The sequence below is a fragment of the Pelodiscus sinensis genome, chromosome 12, assembly GCF_049634645.1.
Source record: "Pelodiscus sinensis isolate JC-2024 chromosome 12, ASM4963464v1, whole genome shotgun sequence".
NCBI lineage: Eukaryota > Metazoa > Chordata > Testudines > Trionychidae > Pelodiscus > Pelodiscus sinensis.
Window position 1 is genome coordinate 12,082,351 of NC_134722.1, and position 27,812 is coordinate 12,110,162.

Sequence of the window (27,812 nt, forward strand, 5' to 3'; positions counted from 1 at the left end):
TAGAAAGATTTTTATATCAAAAGGAACCTGGTTCTGATCTCACTAACACCAGTGTAAAGCAGAGGTAACTCCAATAAAGACAAGATCAAAATCAGGCCCTACACAGTACAACAGGTGCCCATGTTTGCAGTGATATTACAGCTTTCAGTTTCACTGTGTTATCTTTCCCTATATGGGGGGAACTTGATAATACCCTTGGCTGTGTCTAGACTGCAGGGTTTTTTCCGAAAAAAGTAGCCTTTTTTCAAAAAACTTCACCTGTGTCTAGACTATAGCCATGTTCTTTCGAAATTAAATTGAAAGAACGCGGCTTTTCTTTCGACAGCGGTACTCCTCATTTCACGAGGAATAACGCCTTTTTTCGAAAGTGCTCTTTTGAAAAAAGGCGCTATGTAATGCAAACTGTGCTTTTTCGAAAAAGAGCATCCAGACTGCCTTGCTTTTTTGAAAGTACTGATTGTAGTCTAGATGATCTTTTTCAAAAGAAGCTTTTTCGAAAGTATCTTTCGAAAGAGCCTCTTTCGAAAGAGGCTTGCAGTCTAGACGTAGCCCTTGTTTGGGGTTTCAATACAGGCACCAGGGATGGAACTAGCAAGGAAACTAACCTGTCCAAATACATACACAGCTGGTCCCTGCAAGTCTGTGGGTTGCGGTAGAGAAGCTTGCACTCTGGCTGCTCTTGCTGAATCTATTGTGTAGACTAAGGAGGACTCTTCAGTCTCCAGGGCCATTAGTGTGGCACCTGTCAGTTGTAATGGAGCAATTGAAAATAACTGTAAAGAAAGGTGATAATTTACCTGCAGAAATAGCTTTTTGTTATTTCAAAAGCAAACACGGTATTGGATTTTAGCTCCTAGAATCAACAGTAGTATCATGTAATGTTCGTGTTTGTGTGTGTGCACATGTGTTTGGGGTGGGGCTAGACACATACCTTGTGGACTGGACCAAGAGTGTGACCCAAAGACCACTGAAGACAATGGAAAGACTCCCACTGAATTGAAAGATTCCAATTATCTTTAATCAGGCTCTCAAACCTATGCTCCTTATTCATGCAAAACTCTTGAAGTAAATTGATTTTGGCCTTCTGTAGACTTACTTTACTGCCATAACTGCAGTCTATGAGCACCTTCCAGTAGTGCATTAATGATTAAACATCTGTTACTTGTGTATTCACTCCTCCTCTCTGCAGGGGGAGAAGCACTGCAGTGGAGTGTCTGTCTTTAGTAGGTTGGCTTGTTTGTTTAATACAAAGATGCCTGTTGCTATGTGTTTCGGTTAGAGAAGGCAAGGTCAAAGAAATTCTCCTTGCACTTGGAGTGGAAGAAGGTGAGGTTTGTGGTGATCCTTAGTTCTTGGGGAAAATCCTTCCACAATCTCAGGCAGACCCCAGAGGACATTCTGTCTCCCTACACGCTAGCTTTACGTTGATTGTTGAAAGTACCATCATGCCAGGGAATTAGAATGGTCAGCTAAGGTCTTTGTCCTGGATCCTTAGGCAGCTTTTAGACATCCTGGGCATAGGCCATAGAGCTCCTTGAAGATCAGGACAAAGGCCTTGAGCTTGATTCTGAATTCTATGAGAAAGCCGAGTGGAGAGCAGAGGACAGGTTTGATGTGCTTGCAGTAGTCTGTTTCTGAGTGGAGGCACTGCAGCCAGGGGTATCCTTAAAAGGGTGTGAGGCCCAGGACAAATTAGCCTGTGCTCCCCTCTGGCTCTGTCCAGGCCCTGCTCCCACCCCACCCTACATCTTCCCATCCCTTGCTTCACTCCCTCCCTGCCTCTTTCCATGCCCATTCCACCACTTCCGGCTCAGTTCTGTCCCTTACTACTCCTCTCTTCCCCCAGCACCTCTTGACACGCTGCAAAACAGCTGATCAGTACAAGGCAGTATGCATTGGGAGGAAGGCACTGATCCATGGGCCCGGCAGGAGGCACTGTGGGGAGGATAGGAGGCTGCTCAGCAGGGGGCTGAACACTCACCCTGTTTTTCCCTAGGGCCGGCTATGTATGTGCAATTGCAAATATATAGGCCAAACCCTTACCCAGAGAGAGAGATCAGTTTCAGGGCACTCAGATGTATAGTGATCGTTTCAGATGCTCAAAAGACAATGCACAGGTCTGACGTTTTAGTTAGTTTTCCATGTAGCCATCTTCCATAGGGGCAGGAAAACAAGAGAACAACTAAAATTGCCACCCGAAGAAGAGGGCAAGAATTGCAATTGGTTTAATCATGTTCTATTCACATGGAAGCTGGGCTATAGCTAAGCAAGACATGTATTGAACTATTTTCACAGTTTATTTTGACTGGGATCTTACATTTTTGATGGTCATGTTCATAGTTTTATTGGACTACCAAACACGTTATTAACAATCCATTATGCTTCACTTATGCTGTAGTACCACAGAATTTGCCATCATTAAAGTGCTGGAGGGAAGCATTTTCAAGTTCCCTTTTGACTTTTCATAAATATTAATGACACAGTTACATTTGGGACCCAAAATTTAAAACATAATGGGCCTATTTGAACAAACAAGTTTGTTTGCTCCAAACCTTGCCTTTGCTTCTGGAATTGCGTATTCAGGTATTGCAAATGTGCTCACAGAATAAGCAACAGTGTGTAGAAATTAGCATTTGCAGGCCCCAAGTGCAAAGACTGTAGCGCACAAACTGATATACTTGGAAATGTTCAGGTGCCCATTTGAAAGTGGGGCTGCGAATGAAGTTATAGCCTCTTGAGTCTAGTAGCTTCCTTAATCATAGCACTTATATTGTCTACGCTGTTTGAATTTCTTTGTTGTGCTTGTGATAGAGGTGTGGGAGGGGGGAGGAAGAAAATGTCATATACTTCTATACCATGGCTGGCAGGCAGAGGGTTAAATCTCTAATCTTTAGGATCGCTTTGTCAGGCGTTTTCTCTTACTGTTGAGAAATCTGGCCGTGGGGAAATCTGCCTGGGCTCAGACGAGACCAATTACTTTGCTGTGGAGACCAGTTGGGATTGCAAGGGGAGTGGGCAGGAGGTTAGGAAGGTGCTTTCTGCCTAAGCTTTTATACACCCTGTCTGCAAGGGGAAGAGCAACTGCTGTTCATTTTATTAGGGAATCTGGGTCGTTTTGGTGTACGGTCTGCAAGGAAAGACCAAGAAAGACTATCCGAGGACATGGAAAGGAAGTGTATTTCATTGTCAGGGGATGTGAAACCTGTCATCTTACATAGCAGTACCATTTTCACACTTATTCGGGCATTTCAGGGTAAAATATTTGTTCATTCTGGTATCTGCCATCTGGTGGCCAGACTGTAAAGTGCAGTAATAAACAAGTGCCTATTAACGTTTTCTTTACAATTATTTTAATGCAAAAATTGATCTGTACTTAAATTAAATTTGAGATTTTCCTTAAAACTGGGTTTATTTCTTGAGTAAGACTAAAACAAAGAAAAACCAAAAATTGCTCTCCTCCCCCAGGGGAAAAAACCAACAACAAAATCCTTTCTCCAATCTTTCATGCTGGGTTATAATGTGCAGTAATAAAAATTCCTCACTGACAGTGGCATGTCATCTTACACCTCTGAATCTTTCTTTTGGGCATCCCACAATGCCATCTGCAATAACTGATACCTGCACTTGAGGTACGTGTCTGCTAGAATTACACGAGAAGGATGTGGGGATGTTCCGGTTTAATATCCGCTCTCATTCTTATCTATATTAGAAACTGCTATGACTGCGGATGCCTCAGTAGAGCTAGAATTATGAAGAAGAGCACCCTTTCAGATGCTTTAATTTCCTGAAGCCACAGTACTGCTCATGAGTGACAAAAGATTCTGGTTCTAGGACCATCGCTGATCTATTGTAGTGTTTTTACACTGAACATGTAATAAATGTTAAATTGGTGTAAAGGAGGAGAATAAGGTTGTGAGGCTGTAAGATCTCCAGGTCAAGGGCTGTGTCTTCTTGAGAGCATAGACAATGCCTAGCACATTATAGGCGGTACTGGAATTGTAACAAAATCAAATTGCACAAGACCTTGGAGAATATTCTGCAATGAGCAATCTGGCATTGGAAAGAGCCTAGATTAGACTCTCCTCTGCCTCTGAATTATGGTTTAGTGCTAAACATCCTTTTAACATCATGCACTGCAAATGGAATCCTTGCTTAATGAGGAAAAGTGCATTTTTCAGTCTGTTCCCTTGAAGAAGCTGGTCGCATTTACAAGTTCCAGTCACATGTACCTGAAATGTTGTTTTCAAGTGTCCACTTAGCTGGACAGTTTAGTTCCAGAATTTTATGCTAAAATTCATACTTCTTGGCAGACAAGCACATAAATCAGGTGGTGGGCACTAACCCATAAATTGTTGTGGATAATTAGTAGATTGCAAGGAAATTGGAAGCTTTTCACAGTTGGCAATAATACTTCTTTACTAAGACACCAACTCCATGGCTATCAGTCCATTGCTAATTGAAATTATTTTTCTATGCATGATGCATGTGGAATATATTTGAAGAAACACTTTTTCATTATATATTATCATTATTTGAATCTTTTGTTTGGGGTTCTTGCCAGTACTGGCTACACTGATACCATGAACCACTCACACCTCAGAAGTCTGGAGGTTTCTCTTGAGATTTCCAGCAGAATTTTGCAAACTTCACAATATTGAATGAACCTTTTTATTTCTGTTTTGCCGTTTGCCTAAATAAGACCTTCATTCAGCCATGTACTTAGGCATATGACTGCCTTTAAGCATGATTAGTTCTGTTCACTTTAAAAGGACAATTCATATGCTTAAAACTAAACATGTACATCAGTGCTTTCCTGAACTGGGGTCTAAATGCAGAGATTAGGAGCGATTTTGTATGTCAGGCATGCCAATCTAGTGGCTAAGATGCTGGACTAGCACTTCAGACAGTAGGGTTCTAGTCCTAGGACTACTAGTATCTTTGGCAAGACTGTTCCTTGTTCTCTCATGTGCCAAATGCAGGTTCTCCTTCTGCCTTGAGGAATGTAGTGGTACAAGTAATGTTACCAGATTCTGGAGTTGTACATATATTTTTTTTAAAAATCGCCCTGGCTAGTTTGAATGTTCTCTGCTACCAAGTTTCGTATCTAATTTCTTCATTGACTTAACAATGGACTTCATAGGCACCAAAATAAGATGAGCATCTGTTGCTTCTATTAAAACAGTCCTAAGTAAGGTGTGTAAGTTTCACCCTCGTCTTTCTACAGTGCTTCTAAATGTAAAGCATTATAAAAGTGCTATTTATTCCTATTATTTACTATGAAATGTACACCATAATGTGATAAAATTTGTAACTCACAAGTTCCTAGGTCATCATTTGTACTTGTCCTCTCTACAAATTTTTCTGTCTCCACCCCGCACGATCACAATGTCTAAAAAATACATCCTCAGTTCATTGTGTAGGCTGTTGCTTTATGTTCATCTTCAGTGATGAATGGTGTGGCTTACTAAATAGTGAGCAATGAGCATGTTCTCCTTCTGACACAAGAGACATGACTGGTCTATGAAGGTGATTCTTTCACTCATTTACACTAGGAAAAGTTGGGAATAATTCCACTGAAGTCAAAAGTGCACAACTAGTGCATGTTAGAGGTGAATCAGGCTGATTTTCTTTGAAAAATGTCTATAATTATCCAATATTATTCAGCTAGCCAAAATATCCATGACTCAAGTAGATTCTAAATCTTCAAAAGTGAGGTGTGAAGTAACTAATGCAACCTCTCAAGAATATTTGTCTACCTTTCTTTAAAGGCCACTGGAAAGTCTTACAACTGAGACTTGTTGTTGTTACCTAAATCTCTCTAGTAACCAATACAACAGTGGCTACGTCTAGACTGGCGTGATTTTCCGCAAATGCTTTTAACGGAAAAGTTTTTCTGTTAAAAGCATTTGTGGAAAAGAGCGTCTAGATTGGCACGGACGCTTTTCCGCAAAAGCACTTTTTGCGGAAAAGCATCCATGCCAATCTAGACGCGGTTTTGCGCAAGAAAGCCCCAATCGCCATTTTCGCCATCGGGGCTTTTTTGCGCAAAACAATAACGCATTGTCTACACTGGCCCTCTTGCACAAAAGCATTTGCGCAACAGGGCTTTTGCCCGAACGGGAGCAGCATAGCATTTCCACAAGAACACTGACAATCTTACATGAGATCGTCAGTGTTCGTGAGGAAATTCAAGCGGCCAGTGTAGACAGTCTAGACTTGCCAGTCTAGATGCAGCAAGTGTGTTTTAATTTGTCCAGGAAAAGGAAACACAAATTATAGCAATATGGTTGACTCCTGTAATTTGACTGCTTGAGATTCAAAACATTATTTTGCAGCTCATGTAATACTATTCTCCAGGCAATCAGATGGTAAATCGAACATCATAAAAGGAACACTACCAGTCTATTATAACCTGTTGTTGCTTTATCTGGGCCAGTCCAGCTATGTATCCTGTTAATGACTACTGGTGCACATAATAGAAGCAGGACTCATCCCTGCATTAGGGAAAACCTGCATGGACTGAAAATGCTGCTGTTGCCAAGTAATGTTGAAACCAGGTGCATAACTCTTGGAAGTAATAGTAATGATGTATAATTGCATTTTCAGATATTTTATTAAGCTGGCCTTTCAGGTTCATTATTATCAATATTTATGATCACACAATGTTCCCTCCGGGAATATGGTACTGTCCAAATAGCTCACCATTTTAGGTGAAATGTACAGCAAGATGTTATATAGGAGAGTTCTATACTGATGTTAAAAGCAAGCTTTCTGAAGAGTTCTGACTAATTTGTGTGCTTACAAAGAGATGTTGTCTTCAGCACACATGAACATTTTTTTCACCAGGATTTAGACTGGGGATTATTATTAACACAAGACAAAAAATAAAGATCGGAGAACTTAGTCACTGGCACTGAAATATTGAGTTATAGGATTTCTAATTTATGTTTCTCGTGCTTTCTAGATGATCTATGAATCACTAAATTCTGCTGGCAAATATGGGAACTTGGAGCATGCTTTGACAGAATATTTAATACCCTCTTTTAAACCATTAAGCACATTTAAAAATCTGTGTGATAAAGATGCACTGTTTATTCTAGTAAAAGGGGTTATTCCTACAGATTTGCAGAAGTGATCATTCAAATGACAATCCAATGATTATTTAATTTTTGTCATTTGTCGATCATTCTTTCATTGATTCCTTAAAAAGAATCCAAAGAAAACTTACTCATGTTAAACCAAATCCACCTAAAATTCAGAAAGTTTGAGCTGAAGGTACATTTGAAAAACGTATGAGTTAAATATTTCTACATGTAGAATGTAATGTATACTAACTCCATTAGGGGTGTATCTCATCCAGCTGCATTACACATGTCAGCAACCCTCTTTAAAACAAACTAAAATATGCAAATATATTGATCAAAGATGTTCATCTTCTGTATGCATTAAAATCAGTGTTTAAAATCTGGCTATGTGGCAGATAAGCAAAACCTGAAGAGGATAAACTAGCATTGTTACAATAAATGGGACAGACAACTGGCCCTAGCTAGTGTCTCTGGAGTTTAAACATTTGTTTAAAACGAAATGTTGAGACAAATCCAAAATGTTTATTGTATGTTTAAAGTGGCAGTGTGATCCGATGACAGCTTTCTATTGCAATTACTGTCATTTATTTTTATCATCCTAAATGTGTGACGTTGATATAATCATTTTGTCAGATGGATGTTGGAACACAAGAGTGATTGTTGCTCAGAGAAAAGCAGGATTTTGATTAACTCAGATCATGCTCACTTAGTCCATCAGGCAATGATTATCCATAAATTAGTTTTTTAAACAATACTATGGATTTATCACTGAAATTCTTTTGCTCCTGGTAGTTGTTGGGATTCTAAATCCAACTAGATGGAAGAATGTATACTGTACTTTTGCTTATATCACATAAACACCAACTTCATCTTAGCCTGAACAGTCTTATGTAATACTTTTGTATTGTACTGCAAACTTTTAAATTGCTTTCTCATGTTTGAGTCTGCTTTTCCTCGTATTATAGCCCACTTTTGTTCAGATGAATCTGCTAACAGCTTATTCCATTGAGATTTGGATACTCACACAATTTTTACTATTGGAAAAACCTTTCTTTCCTATTAAAAAACCACAGTTATACTGTAGCTTTTCTAATAGAAAATAGAAATAAAAATGGCAGGATATCTCATTCTATATTTATTTTCTGTAATGAGGATGTTGTTAATAGTGCATATATCTGTACTGCTCGTAAGGAGCCTTGTTAAGAACTCCAGGGTATGCTAAGGCCATATCTACACTGAGAGATAAAGTTGTATTTATTAAGGCTGATTTTTTTTTTTTAGCACCCAATTTTGTAAAGTCAAAGGTGCATGTCTCCACTGTGTGCAAGAGTTCGACATAGTTCAAAGTAGCACATCCCCAGTCAGGTGGCTGCCATTGACTGTGACAGTGATGCATTATGAGTAGCTATCCCACAGTGCCTGTGTCCCTTTGAACTCTAGGCTACGCTCCCAGTGCATGCTGGGACCAAAATTGTGAAGTAGGTGGTTCTGGGTACATCTTATTAGTGTCCCATAATGCACTCATCTCCTCCCTTCTCCCCTGCTTGAGAGCAATAGCAAACAGTCTTTTCATGCCCTTTCCCCCCATGGTTATCCACACAGATGCCATAGCCGCATAAGCAGGGCTCGACAATTAGTGTAAATTACTCGCCATTACAAGCCGGCTCAGCTGTGCAGCACAGTCAGTGCATGCGCAGCGTGGTCAGCTCATGCGCAGCGTGCTGAACCGCATGGCTGGCGAGCAGGGCTCGCCGCCGCTTGGCAAGCCCTGTGCATAAGATTGGAACCAATTGTGGATTCTGTTGAGTATCAAAACATTAGGGCTATGTCTAGACTACATCCCTCTTTCAAAAGAGGAGTACAGGATCTTTTGAAAAAGGCTTTTCTTTTCGAAAGAACCATATGTAGACTGCAGTTTCACTTTCAAAATAGTGTTTTTTGAAAAAACACCGTGACACGATTATGCAAATGAAGAGCGGGAAATTCAAATCCCAGTTTCATTTACAATTTTGATACATCTAATTTACATCCCTCTTTTGAAAGAGGGATGTAGTTTATACGTACCCTAGGATAATGACATTAATCATGGTGTGCCTAATGATGAACATATCCAGAGTGAAACCAGGTTTTGCTGGAATGAGGACGCATCTTGGGAGGCCATGAACATACTCTTCTGAGAAGCACTTGAGTTGAGCAGCTGGCAAATGCCACTGGCATTTGATCCTCTGGACACAGTGGATCACCGGTTCTGGTGCCGTAAAACAAGCATAGACTGTGGGACCACACTGTGATGCAGGTATTGGATAGTCAGCAGTGGCTGCAGAACTTCCACATGTATAAATCTACTTTCATTGAAGTTTGTGAACTGCTTTTCCCTGCCCTGAAGCGTAAGAATACCAGAATGAGACATGCTCTGACAGTGGAGAAGCATGTGGCAACTGCCCTCTGGAAGCTTGCAATGCCAGCCAGCTACCAGCCAGTTGGGCGTGAATTCAGAGTGAGGAAATCTGCAGTGGGGGCTGTTGTAATCCAAATAGCCAAGATAATCTATATCCTTCTGCTACGGAGGATAGTTACTCTGGGAAATGTGGAGTACATAGCAGAGGGCTTTGCTGTGATGGGGTTCCCTAACTGTGATAGGGTGATTGATGGAATACACATCCCCATCTTGGCACCTGAACACCTTGCCAAAAAGTACACAAACTGCAAGGGGTACATCCAACATCAGTGTGGGATGGCTGTGAAAGTTGCATGACACACGTATCTTTAGGAACTCCTGTCTCTTCAAAAAGATGCAAGCTGAAACTTCCTTCCTAGACTGGAAAATTAACATTGGAGGCATTGAAATGCCAATAGCGATCACTGGAGACCCAGCCTACCCCTTGCTCCATGCCTCATGGATGCAGGAGCAAGGCAGCCTGGACCACAGTTCAGCTACAGGCTGAACAAGTGCAGAATGATGGTAGAATGTGTTTGGGGGCATTTAAAGGGAAGGTTTCAGAGTCTATTGACTAGATTAGACCTTTGTGAAAGCACCATTCCTATTATTGTGGCAGCCTGCTGTGAGCGCCATAATATTTGTGAGAGTAAGAGGGGAAATTATATGGCAGGGTGGGGGGCTGAGGCACAGTGCCTAGCCAGTGATCATAAGCAGCCAGACACCAGGGCAATAGGAGAGCATAGTGAGGGGCACTGCAAATCAGAGAGGCTTTGAAAGATAGCTTTATGAATGGCCAGATTTGAAAGTCATGCATGTTGCTGTTAATGAGATGCCCCTGCATTCAGTGTCCTTGCCTCTAAACCTTGTAAGCCACCTCCCTCATCATAAGCAATAAAGAGACTCTTGTTTAGAAATCACAAGTTTCTATTTATGGAATACAGCAGGGACAGAAAAGGAGTCCATGGCGAGAACTTGGAGGGGAGGATCATAATTGCAAGGATAGCCTTTTGCTTCACAACACATCCCTGGGAGTTGATTGTGAGGCTGCTCTTAGTTCCCCCTCACCCCCTCCATGCTCTAGGGCCCCTGGAAGAGGAGGCTATGAAACTTGGTGAGAAGGGAATGCTGATCCGCAAGGGCTGGAGGGGGGTGCCTGTGCATGTAGCTGTTCTAGAAGGCTGCCATGCAGTTCATCACATCTGTCATGGGCAACAAGACTCTCTCCTGGTTCTTCACTTCCAGTTCTCTGCACACTTTCCTGTTCTCACACTCTGCAGGCATGTGTTTGGCATGCTGGGAGAGTACAACTTTCCCTTCCTACAGGATAGGGTGGGTGGAAGGGGACAGGGGGTTCAGATGCAGTGGCAGAGCAGGGCACAAGCTGAAGCCATGTTTCATAGGGATGAGCAAATGGAGGTTTACTGCAGAGGCATCAACTAATAGCTTCCCCTGCTTCATTCAAGTTGCCATGAGAGGTATCTGTCTATTTCAAATCCCACAGTGTGATAGGAATGCTGATTGAATGTGGCCAGAAACCTGGACCTTATGCTGCAATGCTCTGTGCTGCAATGACGCCAGACCTTTTACTGCTAGGTTGGTGTGGAAAGATGTCCTAACATAGAGGACAAAATAAAGCAGGCCTCCACAGAAACCTTATGAGAGTTCCTCTCTGAGAGCTTTTTGGAGATGTGCAGGGAGGATTCCTGCTCTCTTTCCAGACATGTTAACAAGCTACTCTGTCATCCCCTGCACACAGGCACAGTGACCACCATAGATCACAAATGATTGCCTTAACCCTCTTGTAGCATGATAAAAAATGTGAACTCACCGGAAGTGCCCTCCCTGGGATCAGTGCCTGGCTGTGAGATGTCCTGGGAGGAGGGGATTCTCTCCAAAGTTACAAAAAGTTCTTGGCTCTCGGTGACATTGGTTGCCCCGCTCACCTGCTGACCGTTCTCCTCCTCCTCCACACTGCTGCCTGAGGCTGCATGAGACGCATCTTGGGAGTAATCCACGGACTGGCTAGGGAAGCTGATTGAGTCCCGACCTAGGATCTCATGCAGACGCTCATAGAAGTGGCATGTTTGTGGCGATGCTCAAGACCATCCATTTGTCTCCTTCCTCTTTTGGTATGACTGCCTCAGCTCCTTTATTTTCATTTGGCATTGCTAGGCATCCCTGTCATATCCTGTCTCCCCCATGTGTTTTGTGACCTTGTCATTGATATCTGTGTTTCTTTTCCTGGTTTGTAGTTCTGTGAGAACAGATTCTTCTCACCACACAGCAATGAGGTCCAAGATCTTCTGCATGCTCCGTGCTGGTTCTCGTCTGTGACCCTGGAAACTCATGGACAGGTGTGCTGCTCAGGTGTGCTGCCTGCTCTGAGGTCTGCTCCCCAAGCTGGAAACACAGGAAATGAAATTTCAGTTTTCTTGGGGTTTCCTGTTCACCTGGAGAGCTGTAGAGTTGAAAGTCCTGGCCAGAGCAGAGCACTGTAGGATACTTCCCAGAGGTCAAGAATGTCAACATTCACAGTGCTGTGTCTGCACTACCATAAATTCGATTATGCAAAGTCAAATTTAGCATTATTCCTCATGAAAGCAGGAGAACCAAAATAGACTTTAACAGCCCTTAAAGTTGACAGAATGAGCTTGGTGGTGTGGACTCATTGTTTAGAAAATTGGCCTTATTGCGGTTAAAGTTTTGCACTCAGGTCAGCATCCATGACTTCCAGGGCTTCTAACATGAGTTGCGATGGGAGGGAATTTCTGGCCATTATTTGCACATTTGAAAATTGCATGTAACAACTTATAAGCCATTTCTGCACATTAGAGCCCCTCTTCAGCAAAATATGTAAGTCTGTGCTTATTTTTCAACATGCTCTTAAGTCTAACTTCAACAAGCTTGAAATCCATCTAACTTCAACTAGCTTGAATGTGATTTTGAACTTAAGTGCTCTATTGAATAGGGATGAATTCAACTCCTTCAAATGCTTTCCTAAATTAGGACCTCCCACTTAAACCAAAGTGATCATCAGTAGCTTCAGAAATCTCAGATTAAAATCTGTAGAAGAAATTTAAACAGAAGGATAGAAGTGACGAACAAATATTTCCAGGTACAAAACTATTCTCTTTGCACTAGAGTACAGTCAGGTCTAGACGGAAGGACATTTTTCATGGCTCTGGAATGTATTAGAGGTGATACCATCTATTTTGTTGACAAATTAGAAAAAAAATCACACAGTGAAGACAAAAGCAATAGGTTGGATATTAATATTGTTAACAGAAGAAAAAATAAATAGTCTAAAATAGACATTAAAGAAGTGAAAATGGGACAAACTCTTTTCCCTTCAATACTACCATGACTGTTGTTTTCAAGTAGAAATCATTAGTATCCTTAATCCAGGTACTAGTATGTGACAGGAAAGCCAGCCAAACTGATTTTGACTTGTTATGCAGGATATCCCCCAAAGTGCCAAAGAATATTTTTTATGAATAAGTTAGACATTTTACAATAACTAGTTTGCTATTAAAAATATTCGTTCCACAGAATTGGTGACTTTGATAAATGGAAAACATAGTTTTGGTACAGTATTGGCCATGTTTTCCAACATTCACTAATGAACAGATAGATGTCTTTTTTTAATCATTTAGAATATCTTATATGAAAGACCATAGGAAGAGGTGAGTGTTTTCCTGTACAGCAAAGAGTACATTAAGAATGCTCAAACACAAGCTCTGCTTTATTTTATTTCTGTATATAAAGATATTGATTTGCTATATTTATTTCTAGGTAATGGTCCTTTTCATGGCAGCCATTCATATTATCAACTGTCATTCAGCAAGCAGATATTATACTGTGGCTATGCTATCAATAATTGTTGTTTTGGCTTTTGTTATTCTCAAGCAAATGGATTCATTTTCTCTTTTGGTCATGTTAGCCAGACCTCCTACCACTTCTTTTTAGTTCCCTTACATTTCCAAATTGTTCCCACTCCACAGACCAATGGTGAAATATCAGCATAAAACTGTCCTTGACCTATTAATTTTGGAGAAGTTTCAACTTTAAAATTATAGAATCATTCTTCTTCTTAAACTCTTGTACTCCGAGTAGAGCATAGGTCATCTACAAGTCTCCTCCACTTCATTCTGTCTTGAGAGAAAACTTCTAGCTGACTCCGAGTACCCAGTTGTTGTCCTTCGATCTCAGTAGATCTTTTCCACGTTGTCCGAGGTCTTCCTCTTTTGCGTTTTCCTTGCGGATTCCATGTGAGAGTTTGGTGGACTATGGGGGATGATGGTTTTCTGAGAGTGTGGCCTAGCCAACCCCACTTTCTTCTCTTGATTTGAACATCAATTGGTTATTTTCCTGCTCTGTTCCAAAGCTCCTCATTTGTGACACAGTCTTGCCATTTGATGTGAAGGATGTACCTCATGCATCTGTTTATGAATGTCTGTAGCTTGTGATTTGAAGACTTTTTAGTATGCCAGATCTCGCATCCATACAAGAGCACATTCTTCATATTTGTGTTGAAGATCTGCAGTCTTGTCTTCGCAGGTATTATTTGACCTCCATATGGGACCAAGAGTTTTAAATGCAACTGCTGCTTTCCCTATCCTAGCATTGATATCCTTGTTTGTTTTTTCCGTCTGTGCCCTTAATACTTCCCAAGTAGGTGAACTGCTCCACATCTTCCAGGTCATTCCCTCCCAGTGTGATGGCGTTTTTGTTGGACTGGTTGATCTTCATTGTCTTGGTCTTTCCCTTGTTAATGCTCAGTCCAATCATTAAGTCAGTTTCCTCTAGTGTTGTGACTTTTTCTTGCTTTCATGTTGGTGTGAAAGGAGGGCAACATCATCAGCAGAATCATTAGTAACATGAAAATCTACATACACTAAGGGCTCGTCTACACTGGCCCCTTTTCCGGAAGGGGCATGTAAATTTCACCTATCGTAGTAGGGAAATCCGCGGGGGATTTAAATATCCCCCGCGGCATTTAAATAAAAATGTCTGCCACTTTTTTCTGGCTTTTAAAAAAGCCGGAAAAGAGCGTCTACACTGGCCCCGATCCTCCGGAAAAAGCGCCCTTTTCCGGAGGCTCTTATTCCTACTACAATAGGTGAAATTTACATGCCCCTTCCGGAAAAGGGGCCAGTGTAGACGTAGCCTAAGTGTCTGTATTAAAATAATGGTCTAAACAAGCATCCAGTTTTAGAGAGAACTGCACGATCTGTGACAGTGTTGCAAAATATACTGGAAGAAATGGCTCACTGCACTCAGAAGGTACAGGATCTGAAGGTGGGCACATCGGAGTGTTTTATCATAATTTTTGATACGTTTACTTAAAGGCACTATCTAGTATTGCCAGTAAACAATGTTATAACAGTTTTGCTTTAATTCAAGGTGGAAGGGCCATTCTGTCCATGTGAATCTTTACTCACCATTAGCTTTAAAATGTTTAAGTAAAGCTGTTGTGATTCATTTGTTTATTAGAAACTGAAGGGCACTTAAGAAAGCATAAGGTGGAAGTAAAATTTATCCTTTACAATGATCACAATACAGAAGTTACAGAACCAGAATACAGTCCACTGTACCCAAGTGGTACAAACATGAATAATGCTATCTAATTGTATATACTTGAGTTTCTCTGGGTATGGTTACAAATACAAGTTACTAATTTCCCTGAAATTATTCCATCTTAAAAAAAGCTAACTGTGTCATATAAAGAGAATTATTTAATTACAAGAATTAGCCAAAAAAAAAATTAACAATTGTTTTTCAACATTTTGCTTTATTGTTGCTTTTCTGAGTATTTATTTACACACAGCATGTTGATTTTGCTTAAGCACAAGTTTAAGTACAGCTACAACTAAGAATATTAGCTTGGAAAAATTTCAGAAATGACAAGTTACATATATTACATAAGTCAGTGGTATATTTGGAATTAAATATTAACAGCAAAGGATTGGTATTATAAAAAGAACAGCTATATCACTGTCTCTAAAAATATTGTTGTGGAAAGTCTATTCACATGGGTTCTGAATAACAATCAGAAGATACTCTTTATCTGTGAAAAGATAAGAACAATTTAATCAAAATCATCACAGTAATGAGAATTTTAAATTAAAATATTACAGAAGTAGTAGCATCTATCTACTTGTTTACTGGTAGTTCTTCTTCATAGATTGATTCCTATCTTAACAGAAAGAGAAACTTTTGAATTTATACCCTAAAAACGTGCTTGACAAAAATGATTATAGTCATGTATTGTTGACCAACTGCTAGCATGAAAAGTAATAGGGCCTGATTCTGCTCATATTGGTTTTACGCCAATGCAAATGCATTGACTTCACTTATGATTTCTAGTAGAAAAATGAGATCAGTGATATCGGTACCAGTCTAGCAAACACCCAGAATCTACAGAACATTTTCATTCTCCACCCCATATGCCTTCCATTAATGGTGTATGCTCTGTGGCCAAGGATCTGGCCCATTGTCCATATTAAGTAGGGGAAAAAACAAAGAAAATCTAAAACATTTATAGTAAAGATGAGCAAGACAAAAATGTAGTTCTATATAAGTGTTTTTGCTGATTGACAAAGAAGTAATTCAGTTATAATTGTTATATTAATGTGGCTAATACTATCTGTGATCAATGATTTTACTAAATATTTAGAGATATGCATCTGTCTGTCTGTGTGTGAGTCTATTTGTTCCTGAACTCCTCTAACAGAGTAAGAGCTAGGACCACCAAACTTGGTATGCAACTTCTTCTTAATCACAACTGAAAACAAGGTAAAGGTTTGGTTGTGCCAGGACAGAGCGATGTACGTGAAATTCAACTGTTTCTTGTAAAACTAGCCAGTAGCCCATCATAAGACAGGATTTTCGGGCCTCTTCTCCACATCCTATTCCCTTTCTATCTTTCTCTTCTCTCCTGAGCCTCCGGTCTCTCGCTCCGTCTCTCTCTCTCTCTCTCTCCTCCTACTGCCCCCCCCCTTCAGCTCTTCTGCCTCCTGCCTCTCTTTCCGTCTCTCTTTCTCTTCTCCTCCTCCTTATGCATGGGAAGCATGGGGCCCAAATGGCTGCTTGCTCCCCTGCGACAGCCCGGCTGAGCGGTGCAGAAGGCAGCCGAGTGCCACGGTGGGAGGCAAAGGACATGATGGCAGTGATGCAGAAGGCAGGCCATGCCTCTTGACAGTGTATGTCACCGCCCCACCTCCCTTTGCCTCCCGCCGTGGTGCTCGGCTGACTTCTGCGCTGCTCAATCGGGCCGCCGCAGGAGAGCAAGAGGCCATTTGGGCCCCATGCTCCCCATGCAGCACTGGGGGGTGCTGCATGGGGACCACGGTACCCAAACGGCTGCTTGTACCGCTTGCTCCCCCGCAGCAGCCTGGCTGAGCGGTGCAGCAGCCTGGCTGAGCGGTGCAGAAGTCAGCCGAGCACCACGGTGGGAGACGAAGGATGTGACAGAGGCAACAGCGCCGCCCAGAGGCAACAGCCAGCATTTCAGCGTTAGTCACAGACATTGGGCTACTATATATATGATGGAAAAGGAGGGGTCTGGCAGAAGGGACAGTAATACTGCAGGATGACCACGGGGGGGGGGGCGGGGCAGCAAGAGTCCTATATGGGGACCAGGACAGCTCTAACCTCACTGGACCAGCAGGGGACAGAGGAGGAGAAAGGGACAACTATTTACTATATATTTCAGAGAGTTCATCTGTTTGTGTCTCTGTATGTCTGAGACTGTCCCCCAGCCAGGAGACATGCACCCCATACCCAGCTGTTACTGCTACAGCTGCAGCAGCCATGGCCAGATGCTTCTCCGGCCACAAGTCATTGCGGTGAGAGAGGGCTGTGGTTATCCTCTCTCCCCAGGGAAACCTGCATTCTGAATCCCTGATCCCCAGTTCCATCCCAGCACAATGATTTAAATGAAGAAAAACAAAACTTATTTGACTTAAGGACCTGAGCAACACCAGATAAATCTTCTAGTATACTATGTTTTAAAACAAACCCTCTTAGGAACAATGAGAAGCTTGCTACGTACTGTATAGTATCAAGTGAAAAGTCAATACTTAGCAACAACAATAGAAGGATGAAAAAGTGAACACATTTGCCATGTTTACTAAATTTCTTTTCTGTAACAGCTTGTTAAAGACACTAAAAGAAGCTTATTAGCTTCAACAGAAGTATTATACATAATACATGGATAACTGTTCCATTGTACTCCGCACTGGTGACGCCTCCGCTGGAATACTGTCAGATTTTGAGCACCGAAGTTTAGGAAAGATGTGAACAAACTGAAAAGACTCCGGGGAAAAAACAAAAATAATAAATTGTTTAGAAAATCTGACCTATCAGGAAAGGTTAAAAAAATTGGTCATGTTTAGTCCTTAAAGAGAGAGAGAGAGAGAGAGAGAGTGAGGGGAGACCTGATAGTAATCTGGTCCACCAGGATTAGCCCCCTTGAGATATTTACCAGTGCCTCTGCAAATACCAGCGATTGCAGTTCCTGGCTGCAGATCATTGTTCCCAGCTAATGGGATCTGTGGGAAGCATTGTCTCAGACTGCACTGTTTCCTGCTGCTCCCATTGGCTGGGAATAGCAATCCATGGCCAATGGGAGCTGCAATCTCTGGTACCTGTGTAGACACAGGGAAATGTAGTGGTGGCAGCCCACCAGGGGTTAACCATGGGAAACTGCCACCATTTTCTTGCCCATCCTTGTATTAAAGGCTGTTATAAAGGGAACAGTGAGCAATGTATGTCCATGTTCACTGAATCATAGAATCTTACAGCTGGAAGAGACCTCAAGAGGTCATTGAGTCCAACCCCCTGCCCAAGGCAGGACCAACCTCAACTAAATCATCCCAGCCAGGGCTTTGTCAATCCAGGACTTAAAAACCTCCTAAGGATGGAGATTCCACCCCCTCCCTAGATAACCTATTCCAGTGCTTCACCACCCTCCTAATGAAATAGTTTTTCCTAATATCCAGCCTAGACTTCCCCCACCATAACTTGAGACCGTTGCTCCTTGTTCTGCCATCCATCACTACTGAGAACAGCCTCTCTCCAGCCTCTTTGGAACCTCCCTTCAGGAAGTTGATGGCTGCTATCAAATCTCCCCTCAATCTTCTCTTCTGCAGACAAAATAAGCCCAAATCCCTCAGCATCTCCTCGTAGGTCATGTGCTCCAGCCCCCTAAACATTTTAGTTGCCCTCCACTGGACCCTCTCCATTGCATCCATAACCTTTCTATAGCGAGGGCCCCAGAACTCTACTCAATACTCCAGATGTGGCCTCACGAGTGCCGAATAAAGGAGAATAATAACTTTTCTAGATCTGCTGGCAATACTCCTCCTAATGTACCCCAATATGCCATTAGCCTTCTTGGCTACAAGGGCACACTGTTGACTCATATCCAGATTCTCATCCACTGTTATCCCTAGGTCCTTTTCTGCCTAACTGCTGCTTAGCCACTCTGACCCCAGCCTGTAACAGTGCTTGGGATTCGTCTGTCCCAAGTGCAGCACTCTGCACTGGTCCTTGGTGAACTTCATCAGATTTATTTTGGCCCAATCCTCCAATTTGTCTAGGTCACTCTGCACCCTATCCCTACTCTCCAACATAACTACCTCTCACCCTAGCTTAGTGAAGGCAGGACAAGAAGTAATGAGTTTAAAAACAAGGGACTTTTAGGTTAGCTATTAGGAAAAAACTGTATCATTGCTAGAAGACGTACCTGGTGTTGCCCTGGTCCTTCAGGGTAGGGGGGCGGATGTTGTGTGGGTCCAGGAGTCAGGGAAGGGCCTTGGTGATGTGGGGGGCCAATGCAGGAGAGTTGGAGGGGCTCAGGGCAGGGGTCCCATCTGGCATTGGCTCTTTTTCTCCCCCTGCATCCTCCTGAGTGCCTTTTCTCTCCTCCTTGTGCCCCTGCCCACCTGCCAGGGAGGGAAGGGTTGGCTGCAGGGGGGGCTATTTACCCAGAGTGCTGGCAGGCAAGATGGCAGAGCCTAAGCTCTGCTGGCCACTACCTTTGTGGTATGGCTGCCCCTAGTGAACACTCAGCAAGTTAGCTCTACCCTGTGGGCTCGCTGTCCCCAGCTGACACTAAGTATAGAGTCTCTCTGAACAGCCCAGTCCCCCACTTTTTCCATGTTATGGAAAACTGTCAGTTTCCCATCACTTTTAGTTTTCCTGGTGCAACCAAACCTGTACTTTAAGTCATGACAAGAGGAAGCTGCTTACCAAATTTGATGGCCCTAGCTCTTATTGTTTAGGAGTTCTTGAACAAATGAACTCACAGACAGACACACAGAGAGATGCACAAATCTCGTGTGTGTGTGTGTGTGTGTGTGTATAATGTATATAAATAGATAAGGGTAGTTAAAGTCTAAGGTTTCCAAGGGAGGTTTGGGAATCCCGGTCATTGGTGGTTTTTAAGACTAGGCTGGACAAACACCTGTTAGCAGTGCTCTAGGAATACTTGGTCTAGCCTCAGTGCAGGAAACTGGACTTGATGACTCCTTGAGGTTGCTTCCAGCCCAACATTTCTGTGAGATCTGATCTTATCTTCTTGCTTCGACCACACTCTATACAAATGTAAAAGATTTACAGCAAAAGCAAGTAGATACATCATCTACAGTAGCCCTGTGTTTTGAAGAGAGAGAAACATACAACACACAATTTGACAACATTTTTGGAATAGAGATCTTGTTACCTGGGGCTACCATGATTTCATGTTTCTTTGATCTGATCCGAAGAAAGGTTAGATCATTCTGAGGATCTATATCTCTCACTGTACTCCTTGCTTTCATTGTGAGCTGATGAAGAAGTCCTGCATATTGTACTGTTGTCGAGTTATCTAGAGTTGTTCTGATTGGAATTCCTGTAAACAAACAGACGTATTAAAACAATCTGTGGACTTTGTCTTTTATAGTGGAATTAGATTTTGGGTTTTATATTTTATAGGAAAACCAGTTACATTGCTTAATACCAATGTTCCCTGTCTAAGCGTGGCAGTACAGCTTCACAGGTGATTAATCAGCCCTGCCCAGTCAGAGGCTCAGGGCTCTCTGCAGGGAGCTGACTGACTAGGTGGGGCTGATTAATCACCTGTGAAGTTGTACTGCCATGCAACTTAGAGGGAACACTGCTTAATACTACTACACATTTGGCCTGATTTAAAAAAGGATGCCTGAAATCAATGCCTAGGAGCTTTTGAATATCTCACCAGCTATCTATCTACATCTCTAGGCACCTAAATATCTATACAAATTTAGCCCATAGTACTTGCCAATTTAATTGGTTCATCTGTTTAAGTGATGCTGCTTATTACATATTTCCACAATGCATATTTTAAATCTCTCTTGCGCTATATAAATATTTGTCATGAGTCATTATATCACTGTGTATCCCCAGGAGCCAAGCCCCATCTACTACCAGCCTGGTCTTCCCCAGGGCCCATGTGGAGAGCTGGTGCTGCTTCCAGCCCCGGCCATCCCTCCCCTCCCAGTGGCTCGGGGGAGAGACTGGGGCTGGCCCAGCCTTGAACTGGCCCTGCATGGCAGCTGGCTCTGCCAGGCATCCAGGGGGGAGAGCCGGGACTGGCGCAGCCTTGGCCCAGGGCTGGGGCCCCACGGGGGCGAAGAGTTGGTGCTGGCTGGGGAAGGGAAAAGCTGGGGGGAAGAGCTGGCACCCAGTGGGGGCGGAAAGAGCTGGAGCTGCCACACTGCAGTCTTGGCCTGGCCCTCCCCAGTGGCCAGGGGGAGAGCAGGGCTGCCTCGGCCCAGCCTTCCCCGGCAGCCGGCAGGGGTGGGGGAGGGAGAGCCGGGGTGACCCCAGCCCTTCCCAGCAGCTGGGGTGGGGAAGAGCTGGGGTGTCCTGCACTCTCAGCCCCCTCACTATCCCCTTCCATCGAGACCCCAGCCTAGTTCCTAGCCCCTCGCCACACACCTACCCCCAGCTTGCTCCTGCCCCTTTCTCTCTGGCCAAACACCCTGCCCGCTCCTGCTCCCTCCCACTAGCCAGACACCTACCCCCCAAAGAGAAGCAGATGGTAAGCGTAGCGAGCAGGAGGCACAGCCCCTAGCAACTATCTAACAATCATTTTGACTAACTGTATATATTAAGCATTTTATATATTTAATGATGGAATAGGATTGGAAATTTATAATCTCTGTCAAATATCAAAGGAAACTGTTGTAAAATTGTGTATTTGCATTTGGTGACCATATTGCAGCTTCCAGAACAGCTCTTTAACATTGCAATACAACATGATGGCATAGTCCACATTATATGGCTCCAAAATCTTACAAAGTTTGACAATTTATATATCCAAGCTATTGCTGAATGTCTGATAATGTAACATCAACATCCATTTTGATGAATTGAATGTAATCTTCCGTCCTATAATAATTTCTATATCGATAGACTATGCAGTCAGAACAAAAGGTACCTTTACAATTGTGGTGTAATTGCAAAACTCAAAACTTACTAGGGCTTAATATTTTTGCTTCACTTACAAAAAGCTACCTTGATTTTGAACTGCTCACAGAGGCCTCATGTTACAAGCCAGTAAAGTTATGTCTGCACTACCAGGTTACACTAACAAGTAGTGTAATAACTTATTTCAAAATAATAACTCCCAAAATAATTATTTTGAAATAAACTTATTCCTCTCCACAAGCAGGAGTTATTATTTCAAAATGACAATCCCATTATTTCAAAATAACAGGCCTGATAGTGTGGACACTTGCCTTGTTATTTCAAAATAAGGAGAGTTATTTTGAAATAACTCCCCAGTATAGACATGCCCTACGACAATATTCTAGGTTCTCACACTGATGGTGGTACAGCTCCTAAATAATGGATATACTTTTGCATATGCCAATGCCACAAAACATTTTGACACTGTAAACACTCCAGAAAGGAGCAACTAAAATTTAAGAGGCAGGAGTGAATAATTTATGAGGAAAGATTAAAAGTACTATTACTGTAAATCTTGGCTAAAAATGGAATGAAGGAAAATAACATTTCAAATATATTTGAAGGGTAATACATGAAGAAGTAAAAATAAAAAAATATTGGGATTAAAGTGATCAAGGGAACATTGAGGACAGATATTTGGAAAAGCTTCAGAAGAGTTAGATCTTTTAAACTATTCCAGAATTTGTTTAGCATTATTTACTCTCAGTGCTCATGTTAAACCTAAATGCTCTCAATTCTTGATTATTCTGTTAAAAAATAATCTTTCACTGCAAGAGGATGTAACAGGACGACCTAATCAATGTATTATGTGTCTCATATGTATGAAACATTAGTATGTTGAAACAGAAACCCAGCAAATGTGGAAGTAGGGATTTAATAAAGACAAAACCATCTTCTCAGGCACTTCATTAGTGAGAGAACAGCTGCATAATCACATTGTGTAGAAAGGGCAACAGTCACTTAAAAGCAACAGTGAATAAAAATGTCAAGTTTATATGACCTTGAAACCAAATAACCATTCCAAGAACTCCTGTACCTTTAATAAAATAATCTGTCAGCCTCTCAAGATCTAAGTAAAGTGAAATGTCTGGCCAAAAATAACCTGAAAATGAATTGTTGACATTAGTTGACTTCCCTAGAATAAAAGAAACTGATGCTCAGTTTGTGGAACAAACTGGAAATTAGTAGAGAAACCACCAGGGTAGGTAATTTTTAAACTAGCGATCTTGTGTGTGTGTGAAAGACAGCATCAATCTGGAGACATTTTCAATTCAAACAACTGAATACAGCTCTATAAGATATAACAATCAGTACTCTTTTCTTAAATTAACTCTCTACTCCCTATTAGCAGGATGTTCAATATTGTCTGTTTATTTCAGGAACTGTATCACCATTTTACTTACACTGCCAACCACTCTAAAAGAAGGATTAAAACAAATTTGTTTTGTTGTAAATTAGGCACTTTAATTTCTTTAGAGAAATGTTGACACCTGGTGGGAAAGAAGTGGCTATTGGATCATGAGTTCAAATTAGCCTTCTGGTTTTAAATGACTTATTTAAAATTAACATAACATTATTTGTATTGTTCCTAGTTCAGAAAGAATAGATTTTCAACAAATTAGTCACACACATGTATATTTAGTTTTTGTTATTAACTTGTTCGAAAATCTGTTCATCCAGGAGCATTGAAAAAAATCACTATCATTTTAGAGAATTACCTTTAACTTGTGTGGGTTAAATAATTTGTAGGAAATTGTACATGCAAACAGTGATTTTTGGGCATTTGGGGAGCCATTTACACCAATCAGGCATGTAGCCATACACCTGACTTATTTGAAAAGCAGTGGCTTGGTGACTCTAGCTTTCTCATATATTTTATATGTCCACAGTTTGACAGCAAGCTTCATGTATTTGCTCCCAGTATAAGTGGATGCAACATCTCTGAAATAAGGAGGTGAGGAGATGGCATTTGGAACACAACAGAGGGAGTATTCTGACCTGCCTGTGCAAGGAAACTGAGACACAAGCAGAAATCAAATACTGATTATACACTGTTGGTCTATGAAAATACTACAAACAAGATAATCTCTAAACAATGGCTTAATAAGTAGCTATCACAAAAATAGTAAGTACAGGTGAAGATGGAAATACTTTAGCAGATCTATATGAGAAATCATGAGAAAAATATTGTTTGCATAAACTAGACAACATTTTAAACAACACTGCTCTTGAAACTGAAGTTTTAAAAATATTAGAATTATTTTCCTATTCAAATATTCTGGATAGATATTTAATTTGTTCTTCCATAAGAACAAAAAACCAAAACCAATCAATTAACAATTTTGTGCATAATTTAAGTGTGCAAACAAATCCTGGCATGATTTCCCCCTGGACCAAATCACATACTATTATTTTTAAATAGTTGTCCTAAAACCAAACTGCACCTTCAAGCTAATAACAAAAGTTAATAGTTAATCGAAAGACACAAATATGCACAGGCACAATACAGTTGTTCAATTACTGTTAGTATCAGTATATGCATTTCTCTTTTGACCTGCAACAGCTATTCTGTGACCGGTGAACCATTTTTGACCTGTTTATGCATGTAAATTAACTATCCAGAAGTACCAACTTCTGAGAGAACACTTGTACTTCTCTCTTCATTGTTGAACCGTGACTAGGGCAGCAGATATATATTGGGATATTTTAAATTGTGAAAGTGAAAAGGGAATTGTCAGAGCACTACCGCAGCATATTCAACTATTTAATACAGTGTTTTTTGTGGGTTTTTCTGAGGTGTATTTGGGTGGAGAGACTAGAATATATTCTAGAATATTCTGCTTCAGAATCTTGGCCCCCACAAACAGGCTTAATTGAACAACTAGGGATTTCTCCAGGAGCTCAGGACTGACACATTTGACTACATACTGTGCCCTGCTCATCTCCACTGACAGCCCTCTACCTAAGGGTTATATAGACAAGAACAGGAGCCACTATTACCCCCAAATCCCTGATGACTCCAGGAGACCCTTGAAAACCTCTGAAATGGTTGAAGTTAATGCAGCCCCAAAGCTGTTGCCCAGCAGCCTAAACCTACTTTTTGGCTGTAGAATATTTTTTCTCCCCATGTTTTTGTCTTCTGGGGGCAAGGGTGAATGGAGAGAAAGTTGCTAATACATTTCTCTTAAAATATTACGTGAAATGAGTTTGTATGAAACAGAAAAATGAATCTAAAAAGGGCTGCTCATTGCTCCCTCTTCACCTTCTGGGCTATGCCAAAAGCTAACCATCCAGTACTGTGGGTCTGGCCTTTCAAGTCTACATCATATGGTAGAATTGTGCTAACCCATATTTGGCTAAACAGCACACTTTAAAAGGCCATACAAAAATGGTGAACTTGCATCAATCCTCAGCAAAACTTAATGACATACTATAGCAAAGTTTCAGATGAAAATTATTAATATTACATTTCTCAGATCAGAAGAAGAGGTCTTTGTAAGCTCCAAAGCTTCTCTAACAAAAGCTACTATCTTACCCATTTCATCTTCCTAATATCCTGGGACCATCAGAATTAGCTACAATCCTGCATATGTTAATATTTATAGCAGACTATAAAGTATGGTAAACATAGAACTTTAGCGGACAAAAATAACTAGTGGGTGCCTTTACAACAATTGTTTCTCTACTTAATTCCTAGTTGACACAATTCTAGAATTTGCCATGTTTCTAGCTTTCAGTATTTTGAATTAATCAAGCTGCAGGATATCAAAAATATAAAATCAGATTTACAGAACTGTGTGTGCATTTTTGCTGCACAAATCAGGGTTTGCATGCATCAGTTTTGAACTTCTTCATTTCTGAAAGTCTAAGCTAATATATTACATTTTTGCAAAGTATTGTAAAGTGGTTACATTGTTTAATAACACAGGATTTATTGCAATGGTTTAAGTGGTTACATTCAGTATCTCCATGAAGTTTATTTTAGATTTACAAACTGCTGTATATTTACCTTCTGCATTTACAACAATTGTTCCAATAACCCCTTTATGTGCCTGAATCCTCTTTAGTGTTTCCTCTACTTCTGCCTTAAAAAACAAATCACAGAAATAAAGAAAATTAACAGTCTACAATAGTGTGTGAGTGAGTGTGTGTGTGAGTGATCGATCCCATTGAAGGTGCCCTCCCAAGGCCATGGCATTGGCAAGATGCTCTAGTCTGACAGAGGGGGCTAGTACTAAAGCCTCTCAGCCAGGCTTTCCCCACAGCAAGGAAGGGGATCTAGGAGTGTACTCCTCATGGGGAATACTCAGATAGTGTGTTACAGAACCCACAGAGAGCTGCCCCGTGCCTCCCATACCCCCCACCCCAGGGCTGCCCAGTGCCTCGCATAACCCCCCCCCCCAGGGCTGCCCAGTGCCTCGCATAACCCCCCCCCCCAGGGCTGCCCAGTGCCTCCCCTAACTCCGCCCCTCCCCCCCAGGGCTGCCCAGTGCCTCCCATAACCCCCCCCCAGGGCTGCCCAGTGCTTCCCCTAACCCCCCCCCCGGGCTGCCCAGTGCCTCCCCTAACTCCCCCCTCCCCCCCAGGGCTGCCCAGTGCCTCCCCTAACTCCCCCTCTCCCCCCCAGGGCTGCCCAGTGCCTCCTCTAACTCCCCCCTCCCCCCAGGGCTGCCCAGTGCCTCCCATAACCCCCCCAGGGCTGCCCAGTGCCTCCCCTAACTCCCTCCCCTCCCCACCAGGGCTGCCCAGTGCCTCCCATAACTCCCCCCCCTCCCCCCCAGGGCTGCCCAGTGCCTCCCCTAACTCCCCCCCTCCCCCCCCAGGGCTGCCCAGTGCCTCCCATAACTCCCCCTCCCCCCCCCCCAGGGCTGCCCAGTGCCTCCCCTAACTCCCCCCCTCCCCCCCCAGGGCTGCCCAGTGCCTCCCCTAACTCCCCCCCTCCCCCCCCAGGGCTGCCCAGTGCCTCCCCTAACTCCCCCCTCCCCCCCAGGGATGCCCAGTGCCTCCCCTAACTCCCCCCTCCCCCCCAGGGATGCCCAGTGCCTCCCCTAACTCCCCCCTCCCCCCCAGGGATGCCCAGTGCCTCCCCTAACTCCCCCCTCCCCCCCAGGGATGCCCAGTGCCTCCCATAACCCCCCCCCCTCCCGAGGGCTGCCCAGCGGGGGCCGTGCCCCCTCCAAGCGCTGCTGTCTAGCGACCCCCGGGCTGCTCAATCGCTTCCCTTCCCGCCTGGGGTCCCGTGTGCGGGGGGGGGGGGTGGCCCAGGGTGCAGCGCCCCCTCCCCCCGTTACCATGGCCAGCGACGCCCAGGAGTCACCGGCGCGAGACCCAGCGTCCCTCTTCGCAACGGTTGCTATGGGGCCGGCCCGGAAGTGCGGCTGGGAGCGGAAGCTGAACTAGCCGAATGGGGCGGGGGAGGGGAGGGGAGGTGACCAGCGCGTCCCCAGCTCCCGGTGCTTGGCGGCGTGTCCCGGCGGGGGCCTGCAGCGCGCGGTGGCTCCGGGGCTGTAGGGTCCGCGCACAGCCCCAAGACGCTTCCACATCCCGCCTGCCCCTGGAGCCCCACCCGGCTGGGACAGAAACCACCGCTCGCAACAACCCCCCCGGCCTCCCCTGCCACTAACCGGCACCCCCAGTGGCGGGGTTAGGGCGAGTGCGCCATGTGCACAGCTTCGTTTTTAGGGCTCCCCTGGCCCAGCCAAGAAAAAGAACATTCACTCTGCCCCTCCCGTTTTCAGGCTGTTTTCCCCATCCGCCTCCTATATTGTAAGTTATAAGAAGTGAGGTAACTT

General features: G+C 42.9%; 1 protein-coding gene across 1 annotated transcript; it reads right to left on the bottom strand.

The window, feature by feature from the left end:
- Positions 1-15,296: 15,296 nt before the first annotated feature.
- Positions 15,297-27,445, bottom strand: DYNLRB2 (dynein light chain roadblock-type 2). Its single transcript, XM_075940015.1, has 4 exons — positions 27,312-27,445; positions 26,030-26,105; positions 20,252-20,419; positions 15,297-15,592 (listed from the first exon to the last, which is right to left on the bottom strand). Exons 1-4 carry the CDS (start codon positions 27,312-27,314, stop codon positions 15,549-15,551), a joined length of 291 nt encoding a protein of 96 aa, XP_075796130.1. The 5' UTR covers positions 27,315-27,445; the 3' UTR covers positions 15,297-15,548.
- Positions 27,446-27,812: the final 367 nt, after the last annotated feature.

Excerpts from the sequence above, each read along its gene's own strand:
- DYNLRB2 (XM_075940015.1), bottom strand. Across the intron at positions 20,420-26,029 it reads AATTGTTGTAAATGCAGAAG|GAATTCCAATCAGAACAACT; the intron begins GTAAATATACAG and ends GTTTGTTTACAG. Across the intron at positions 15,593-20,251 it reads TGAAATCATGGTAGCCCCAG|ATAAAGAGTATCTTCTGATT; the intron begins GTAACAAGATCT and ends ATCTTTTCACAG.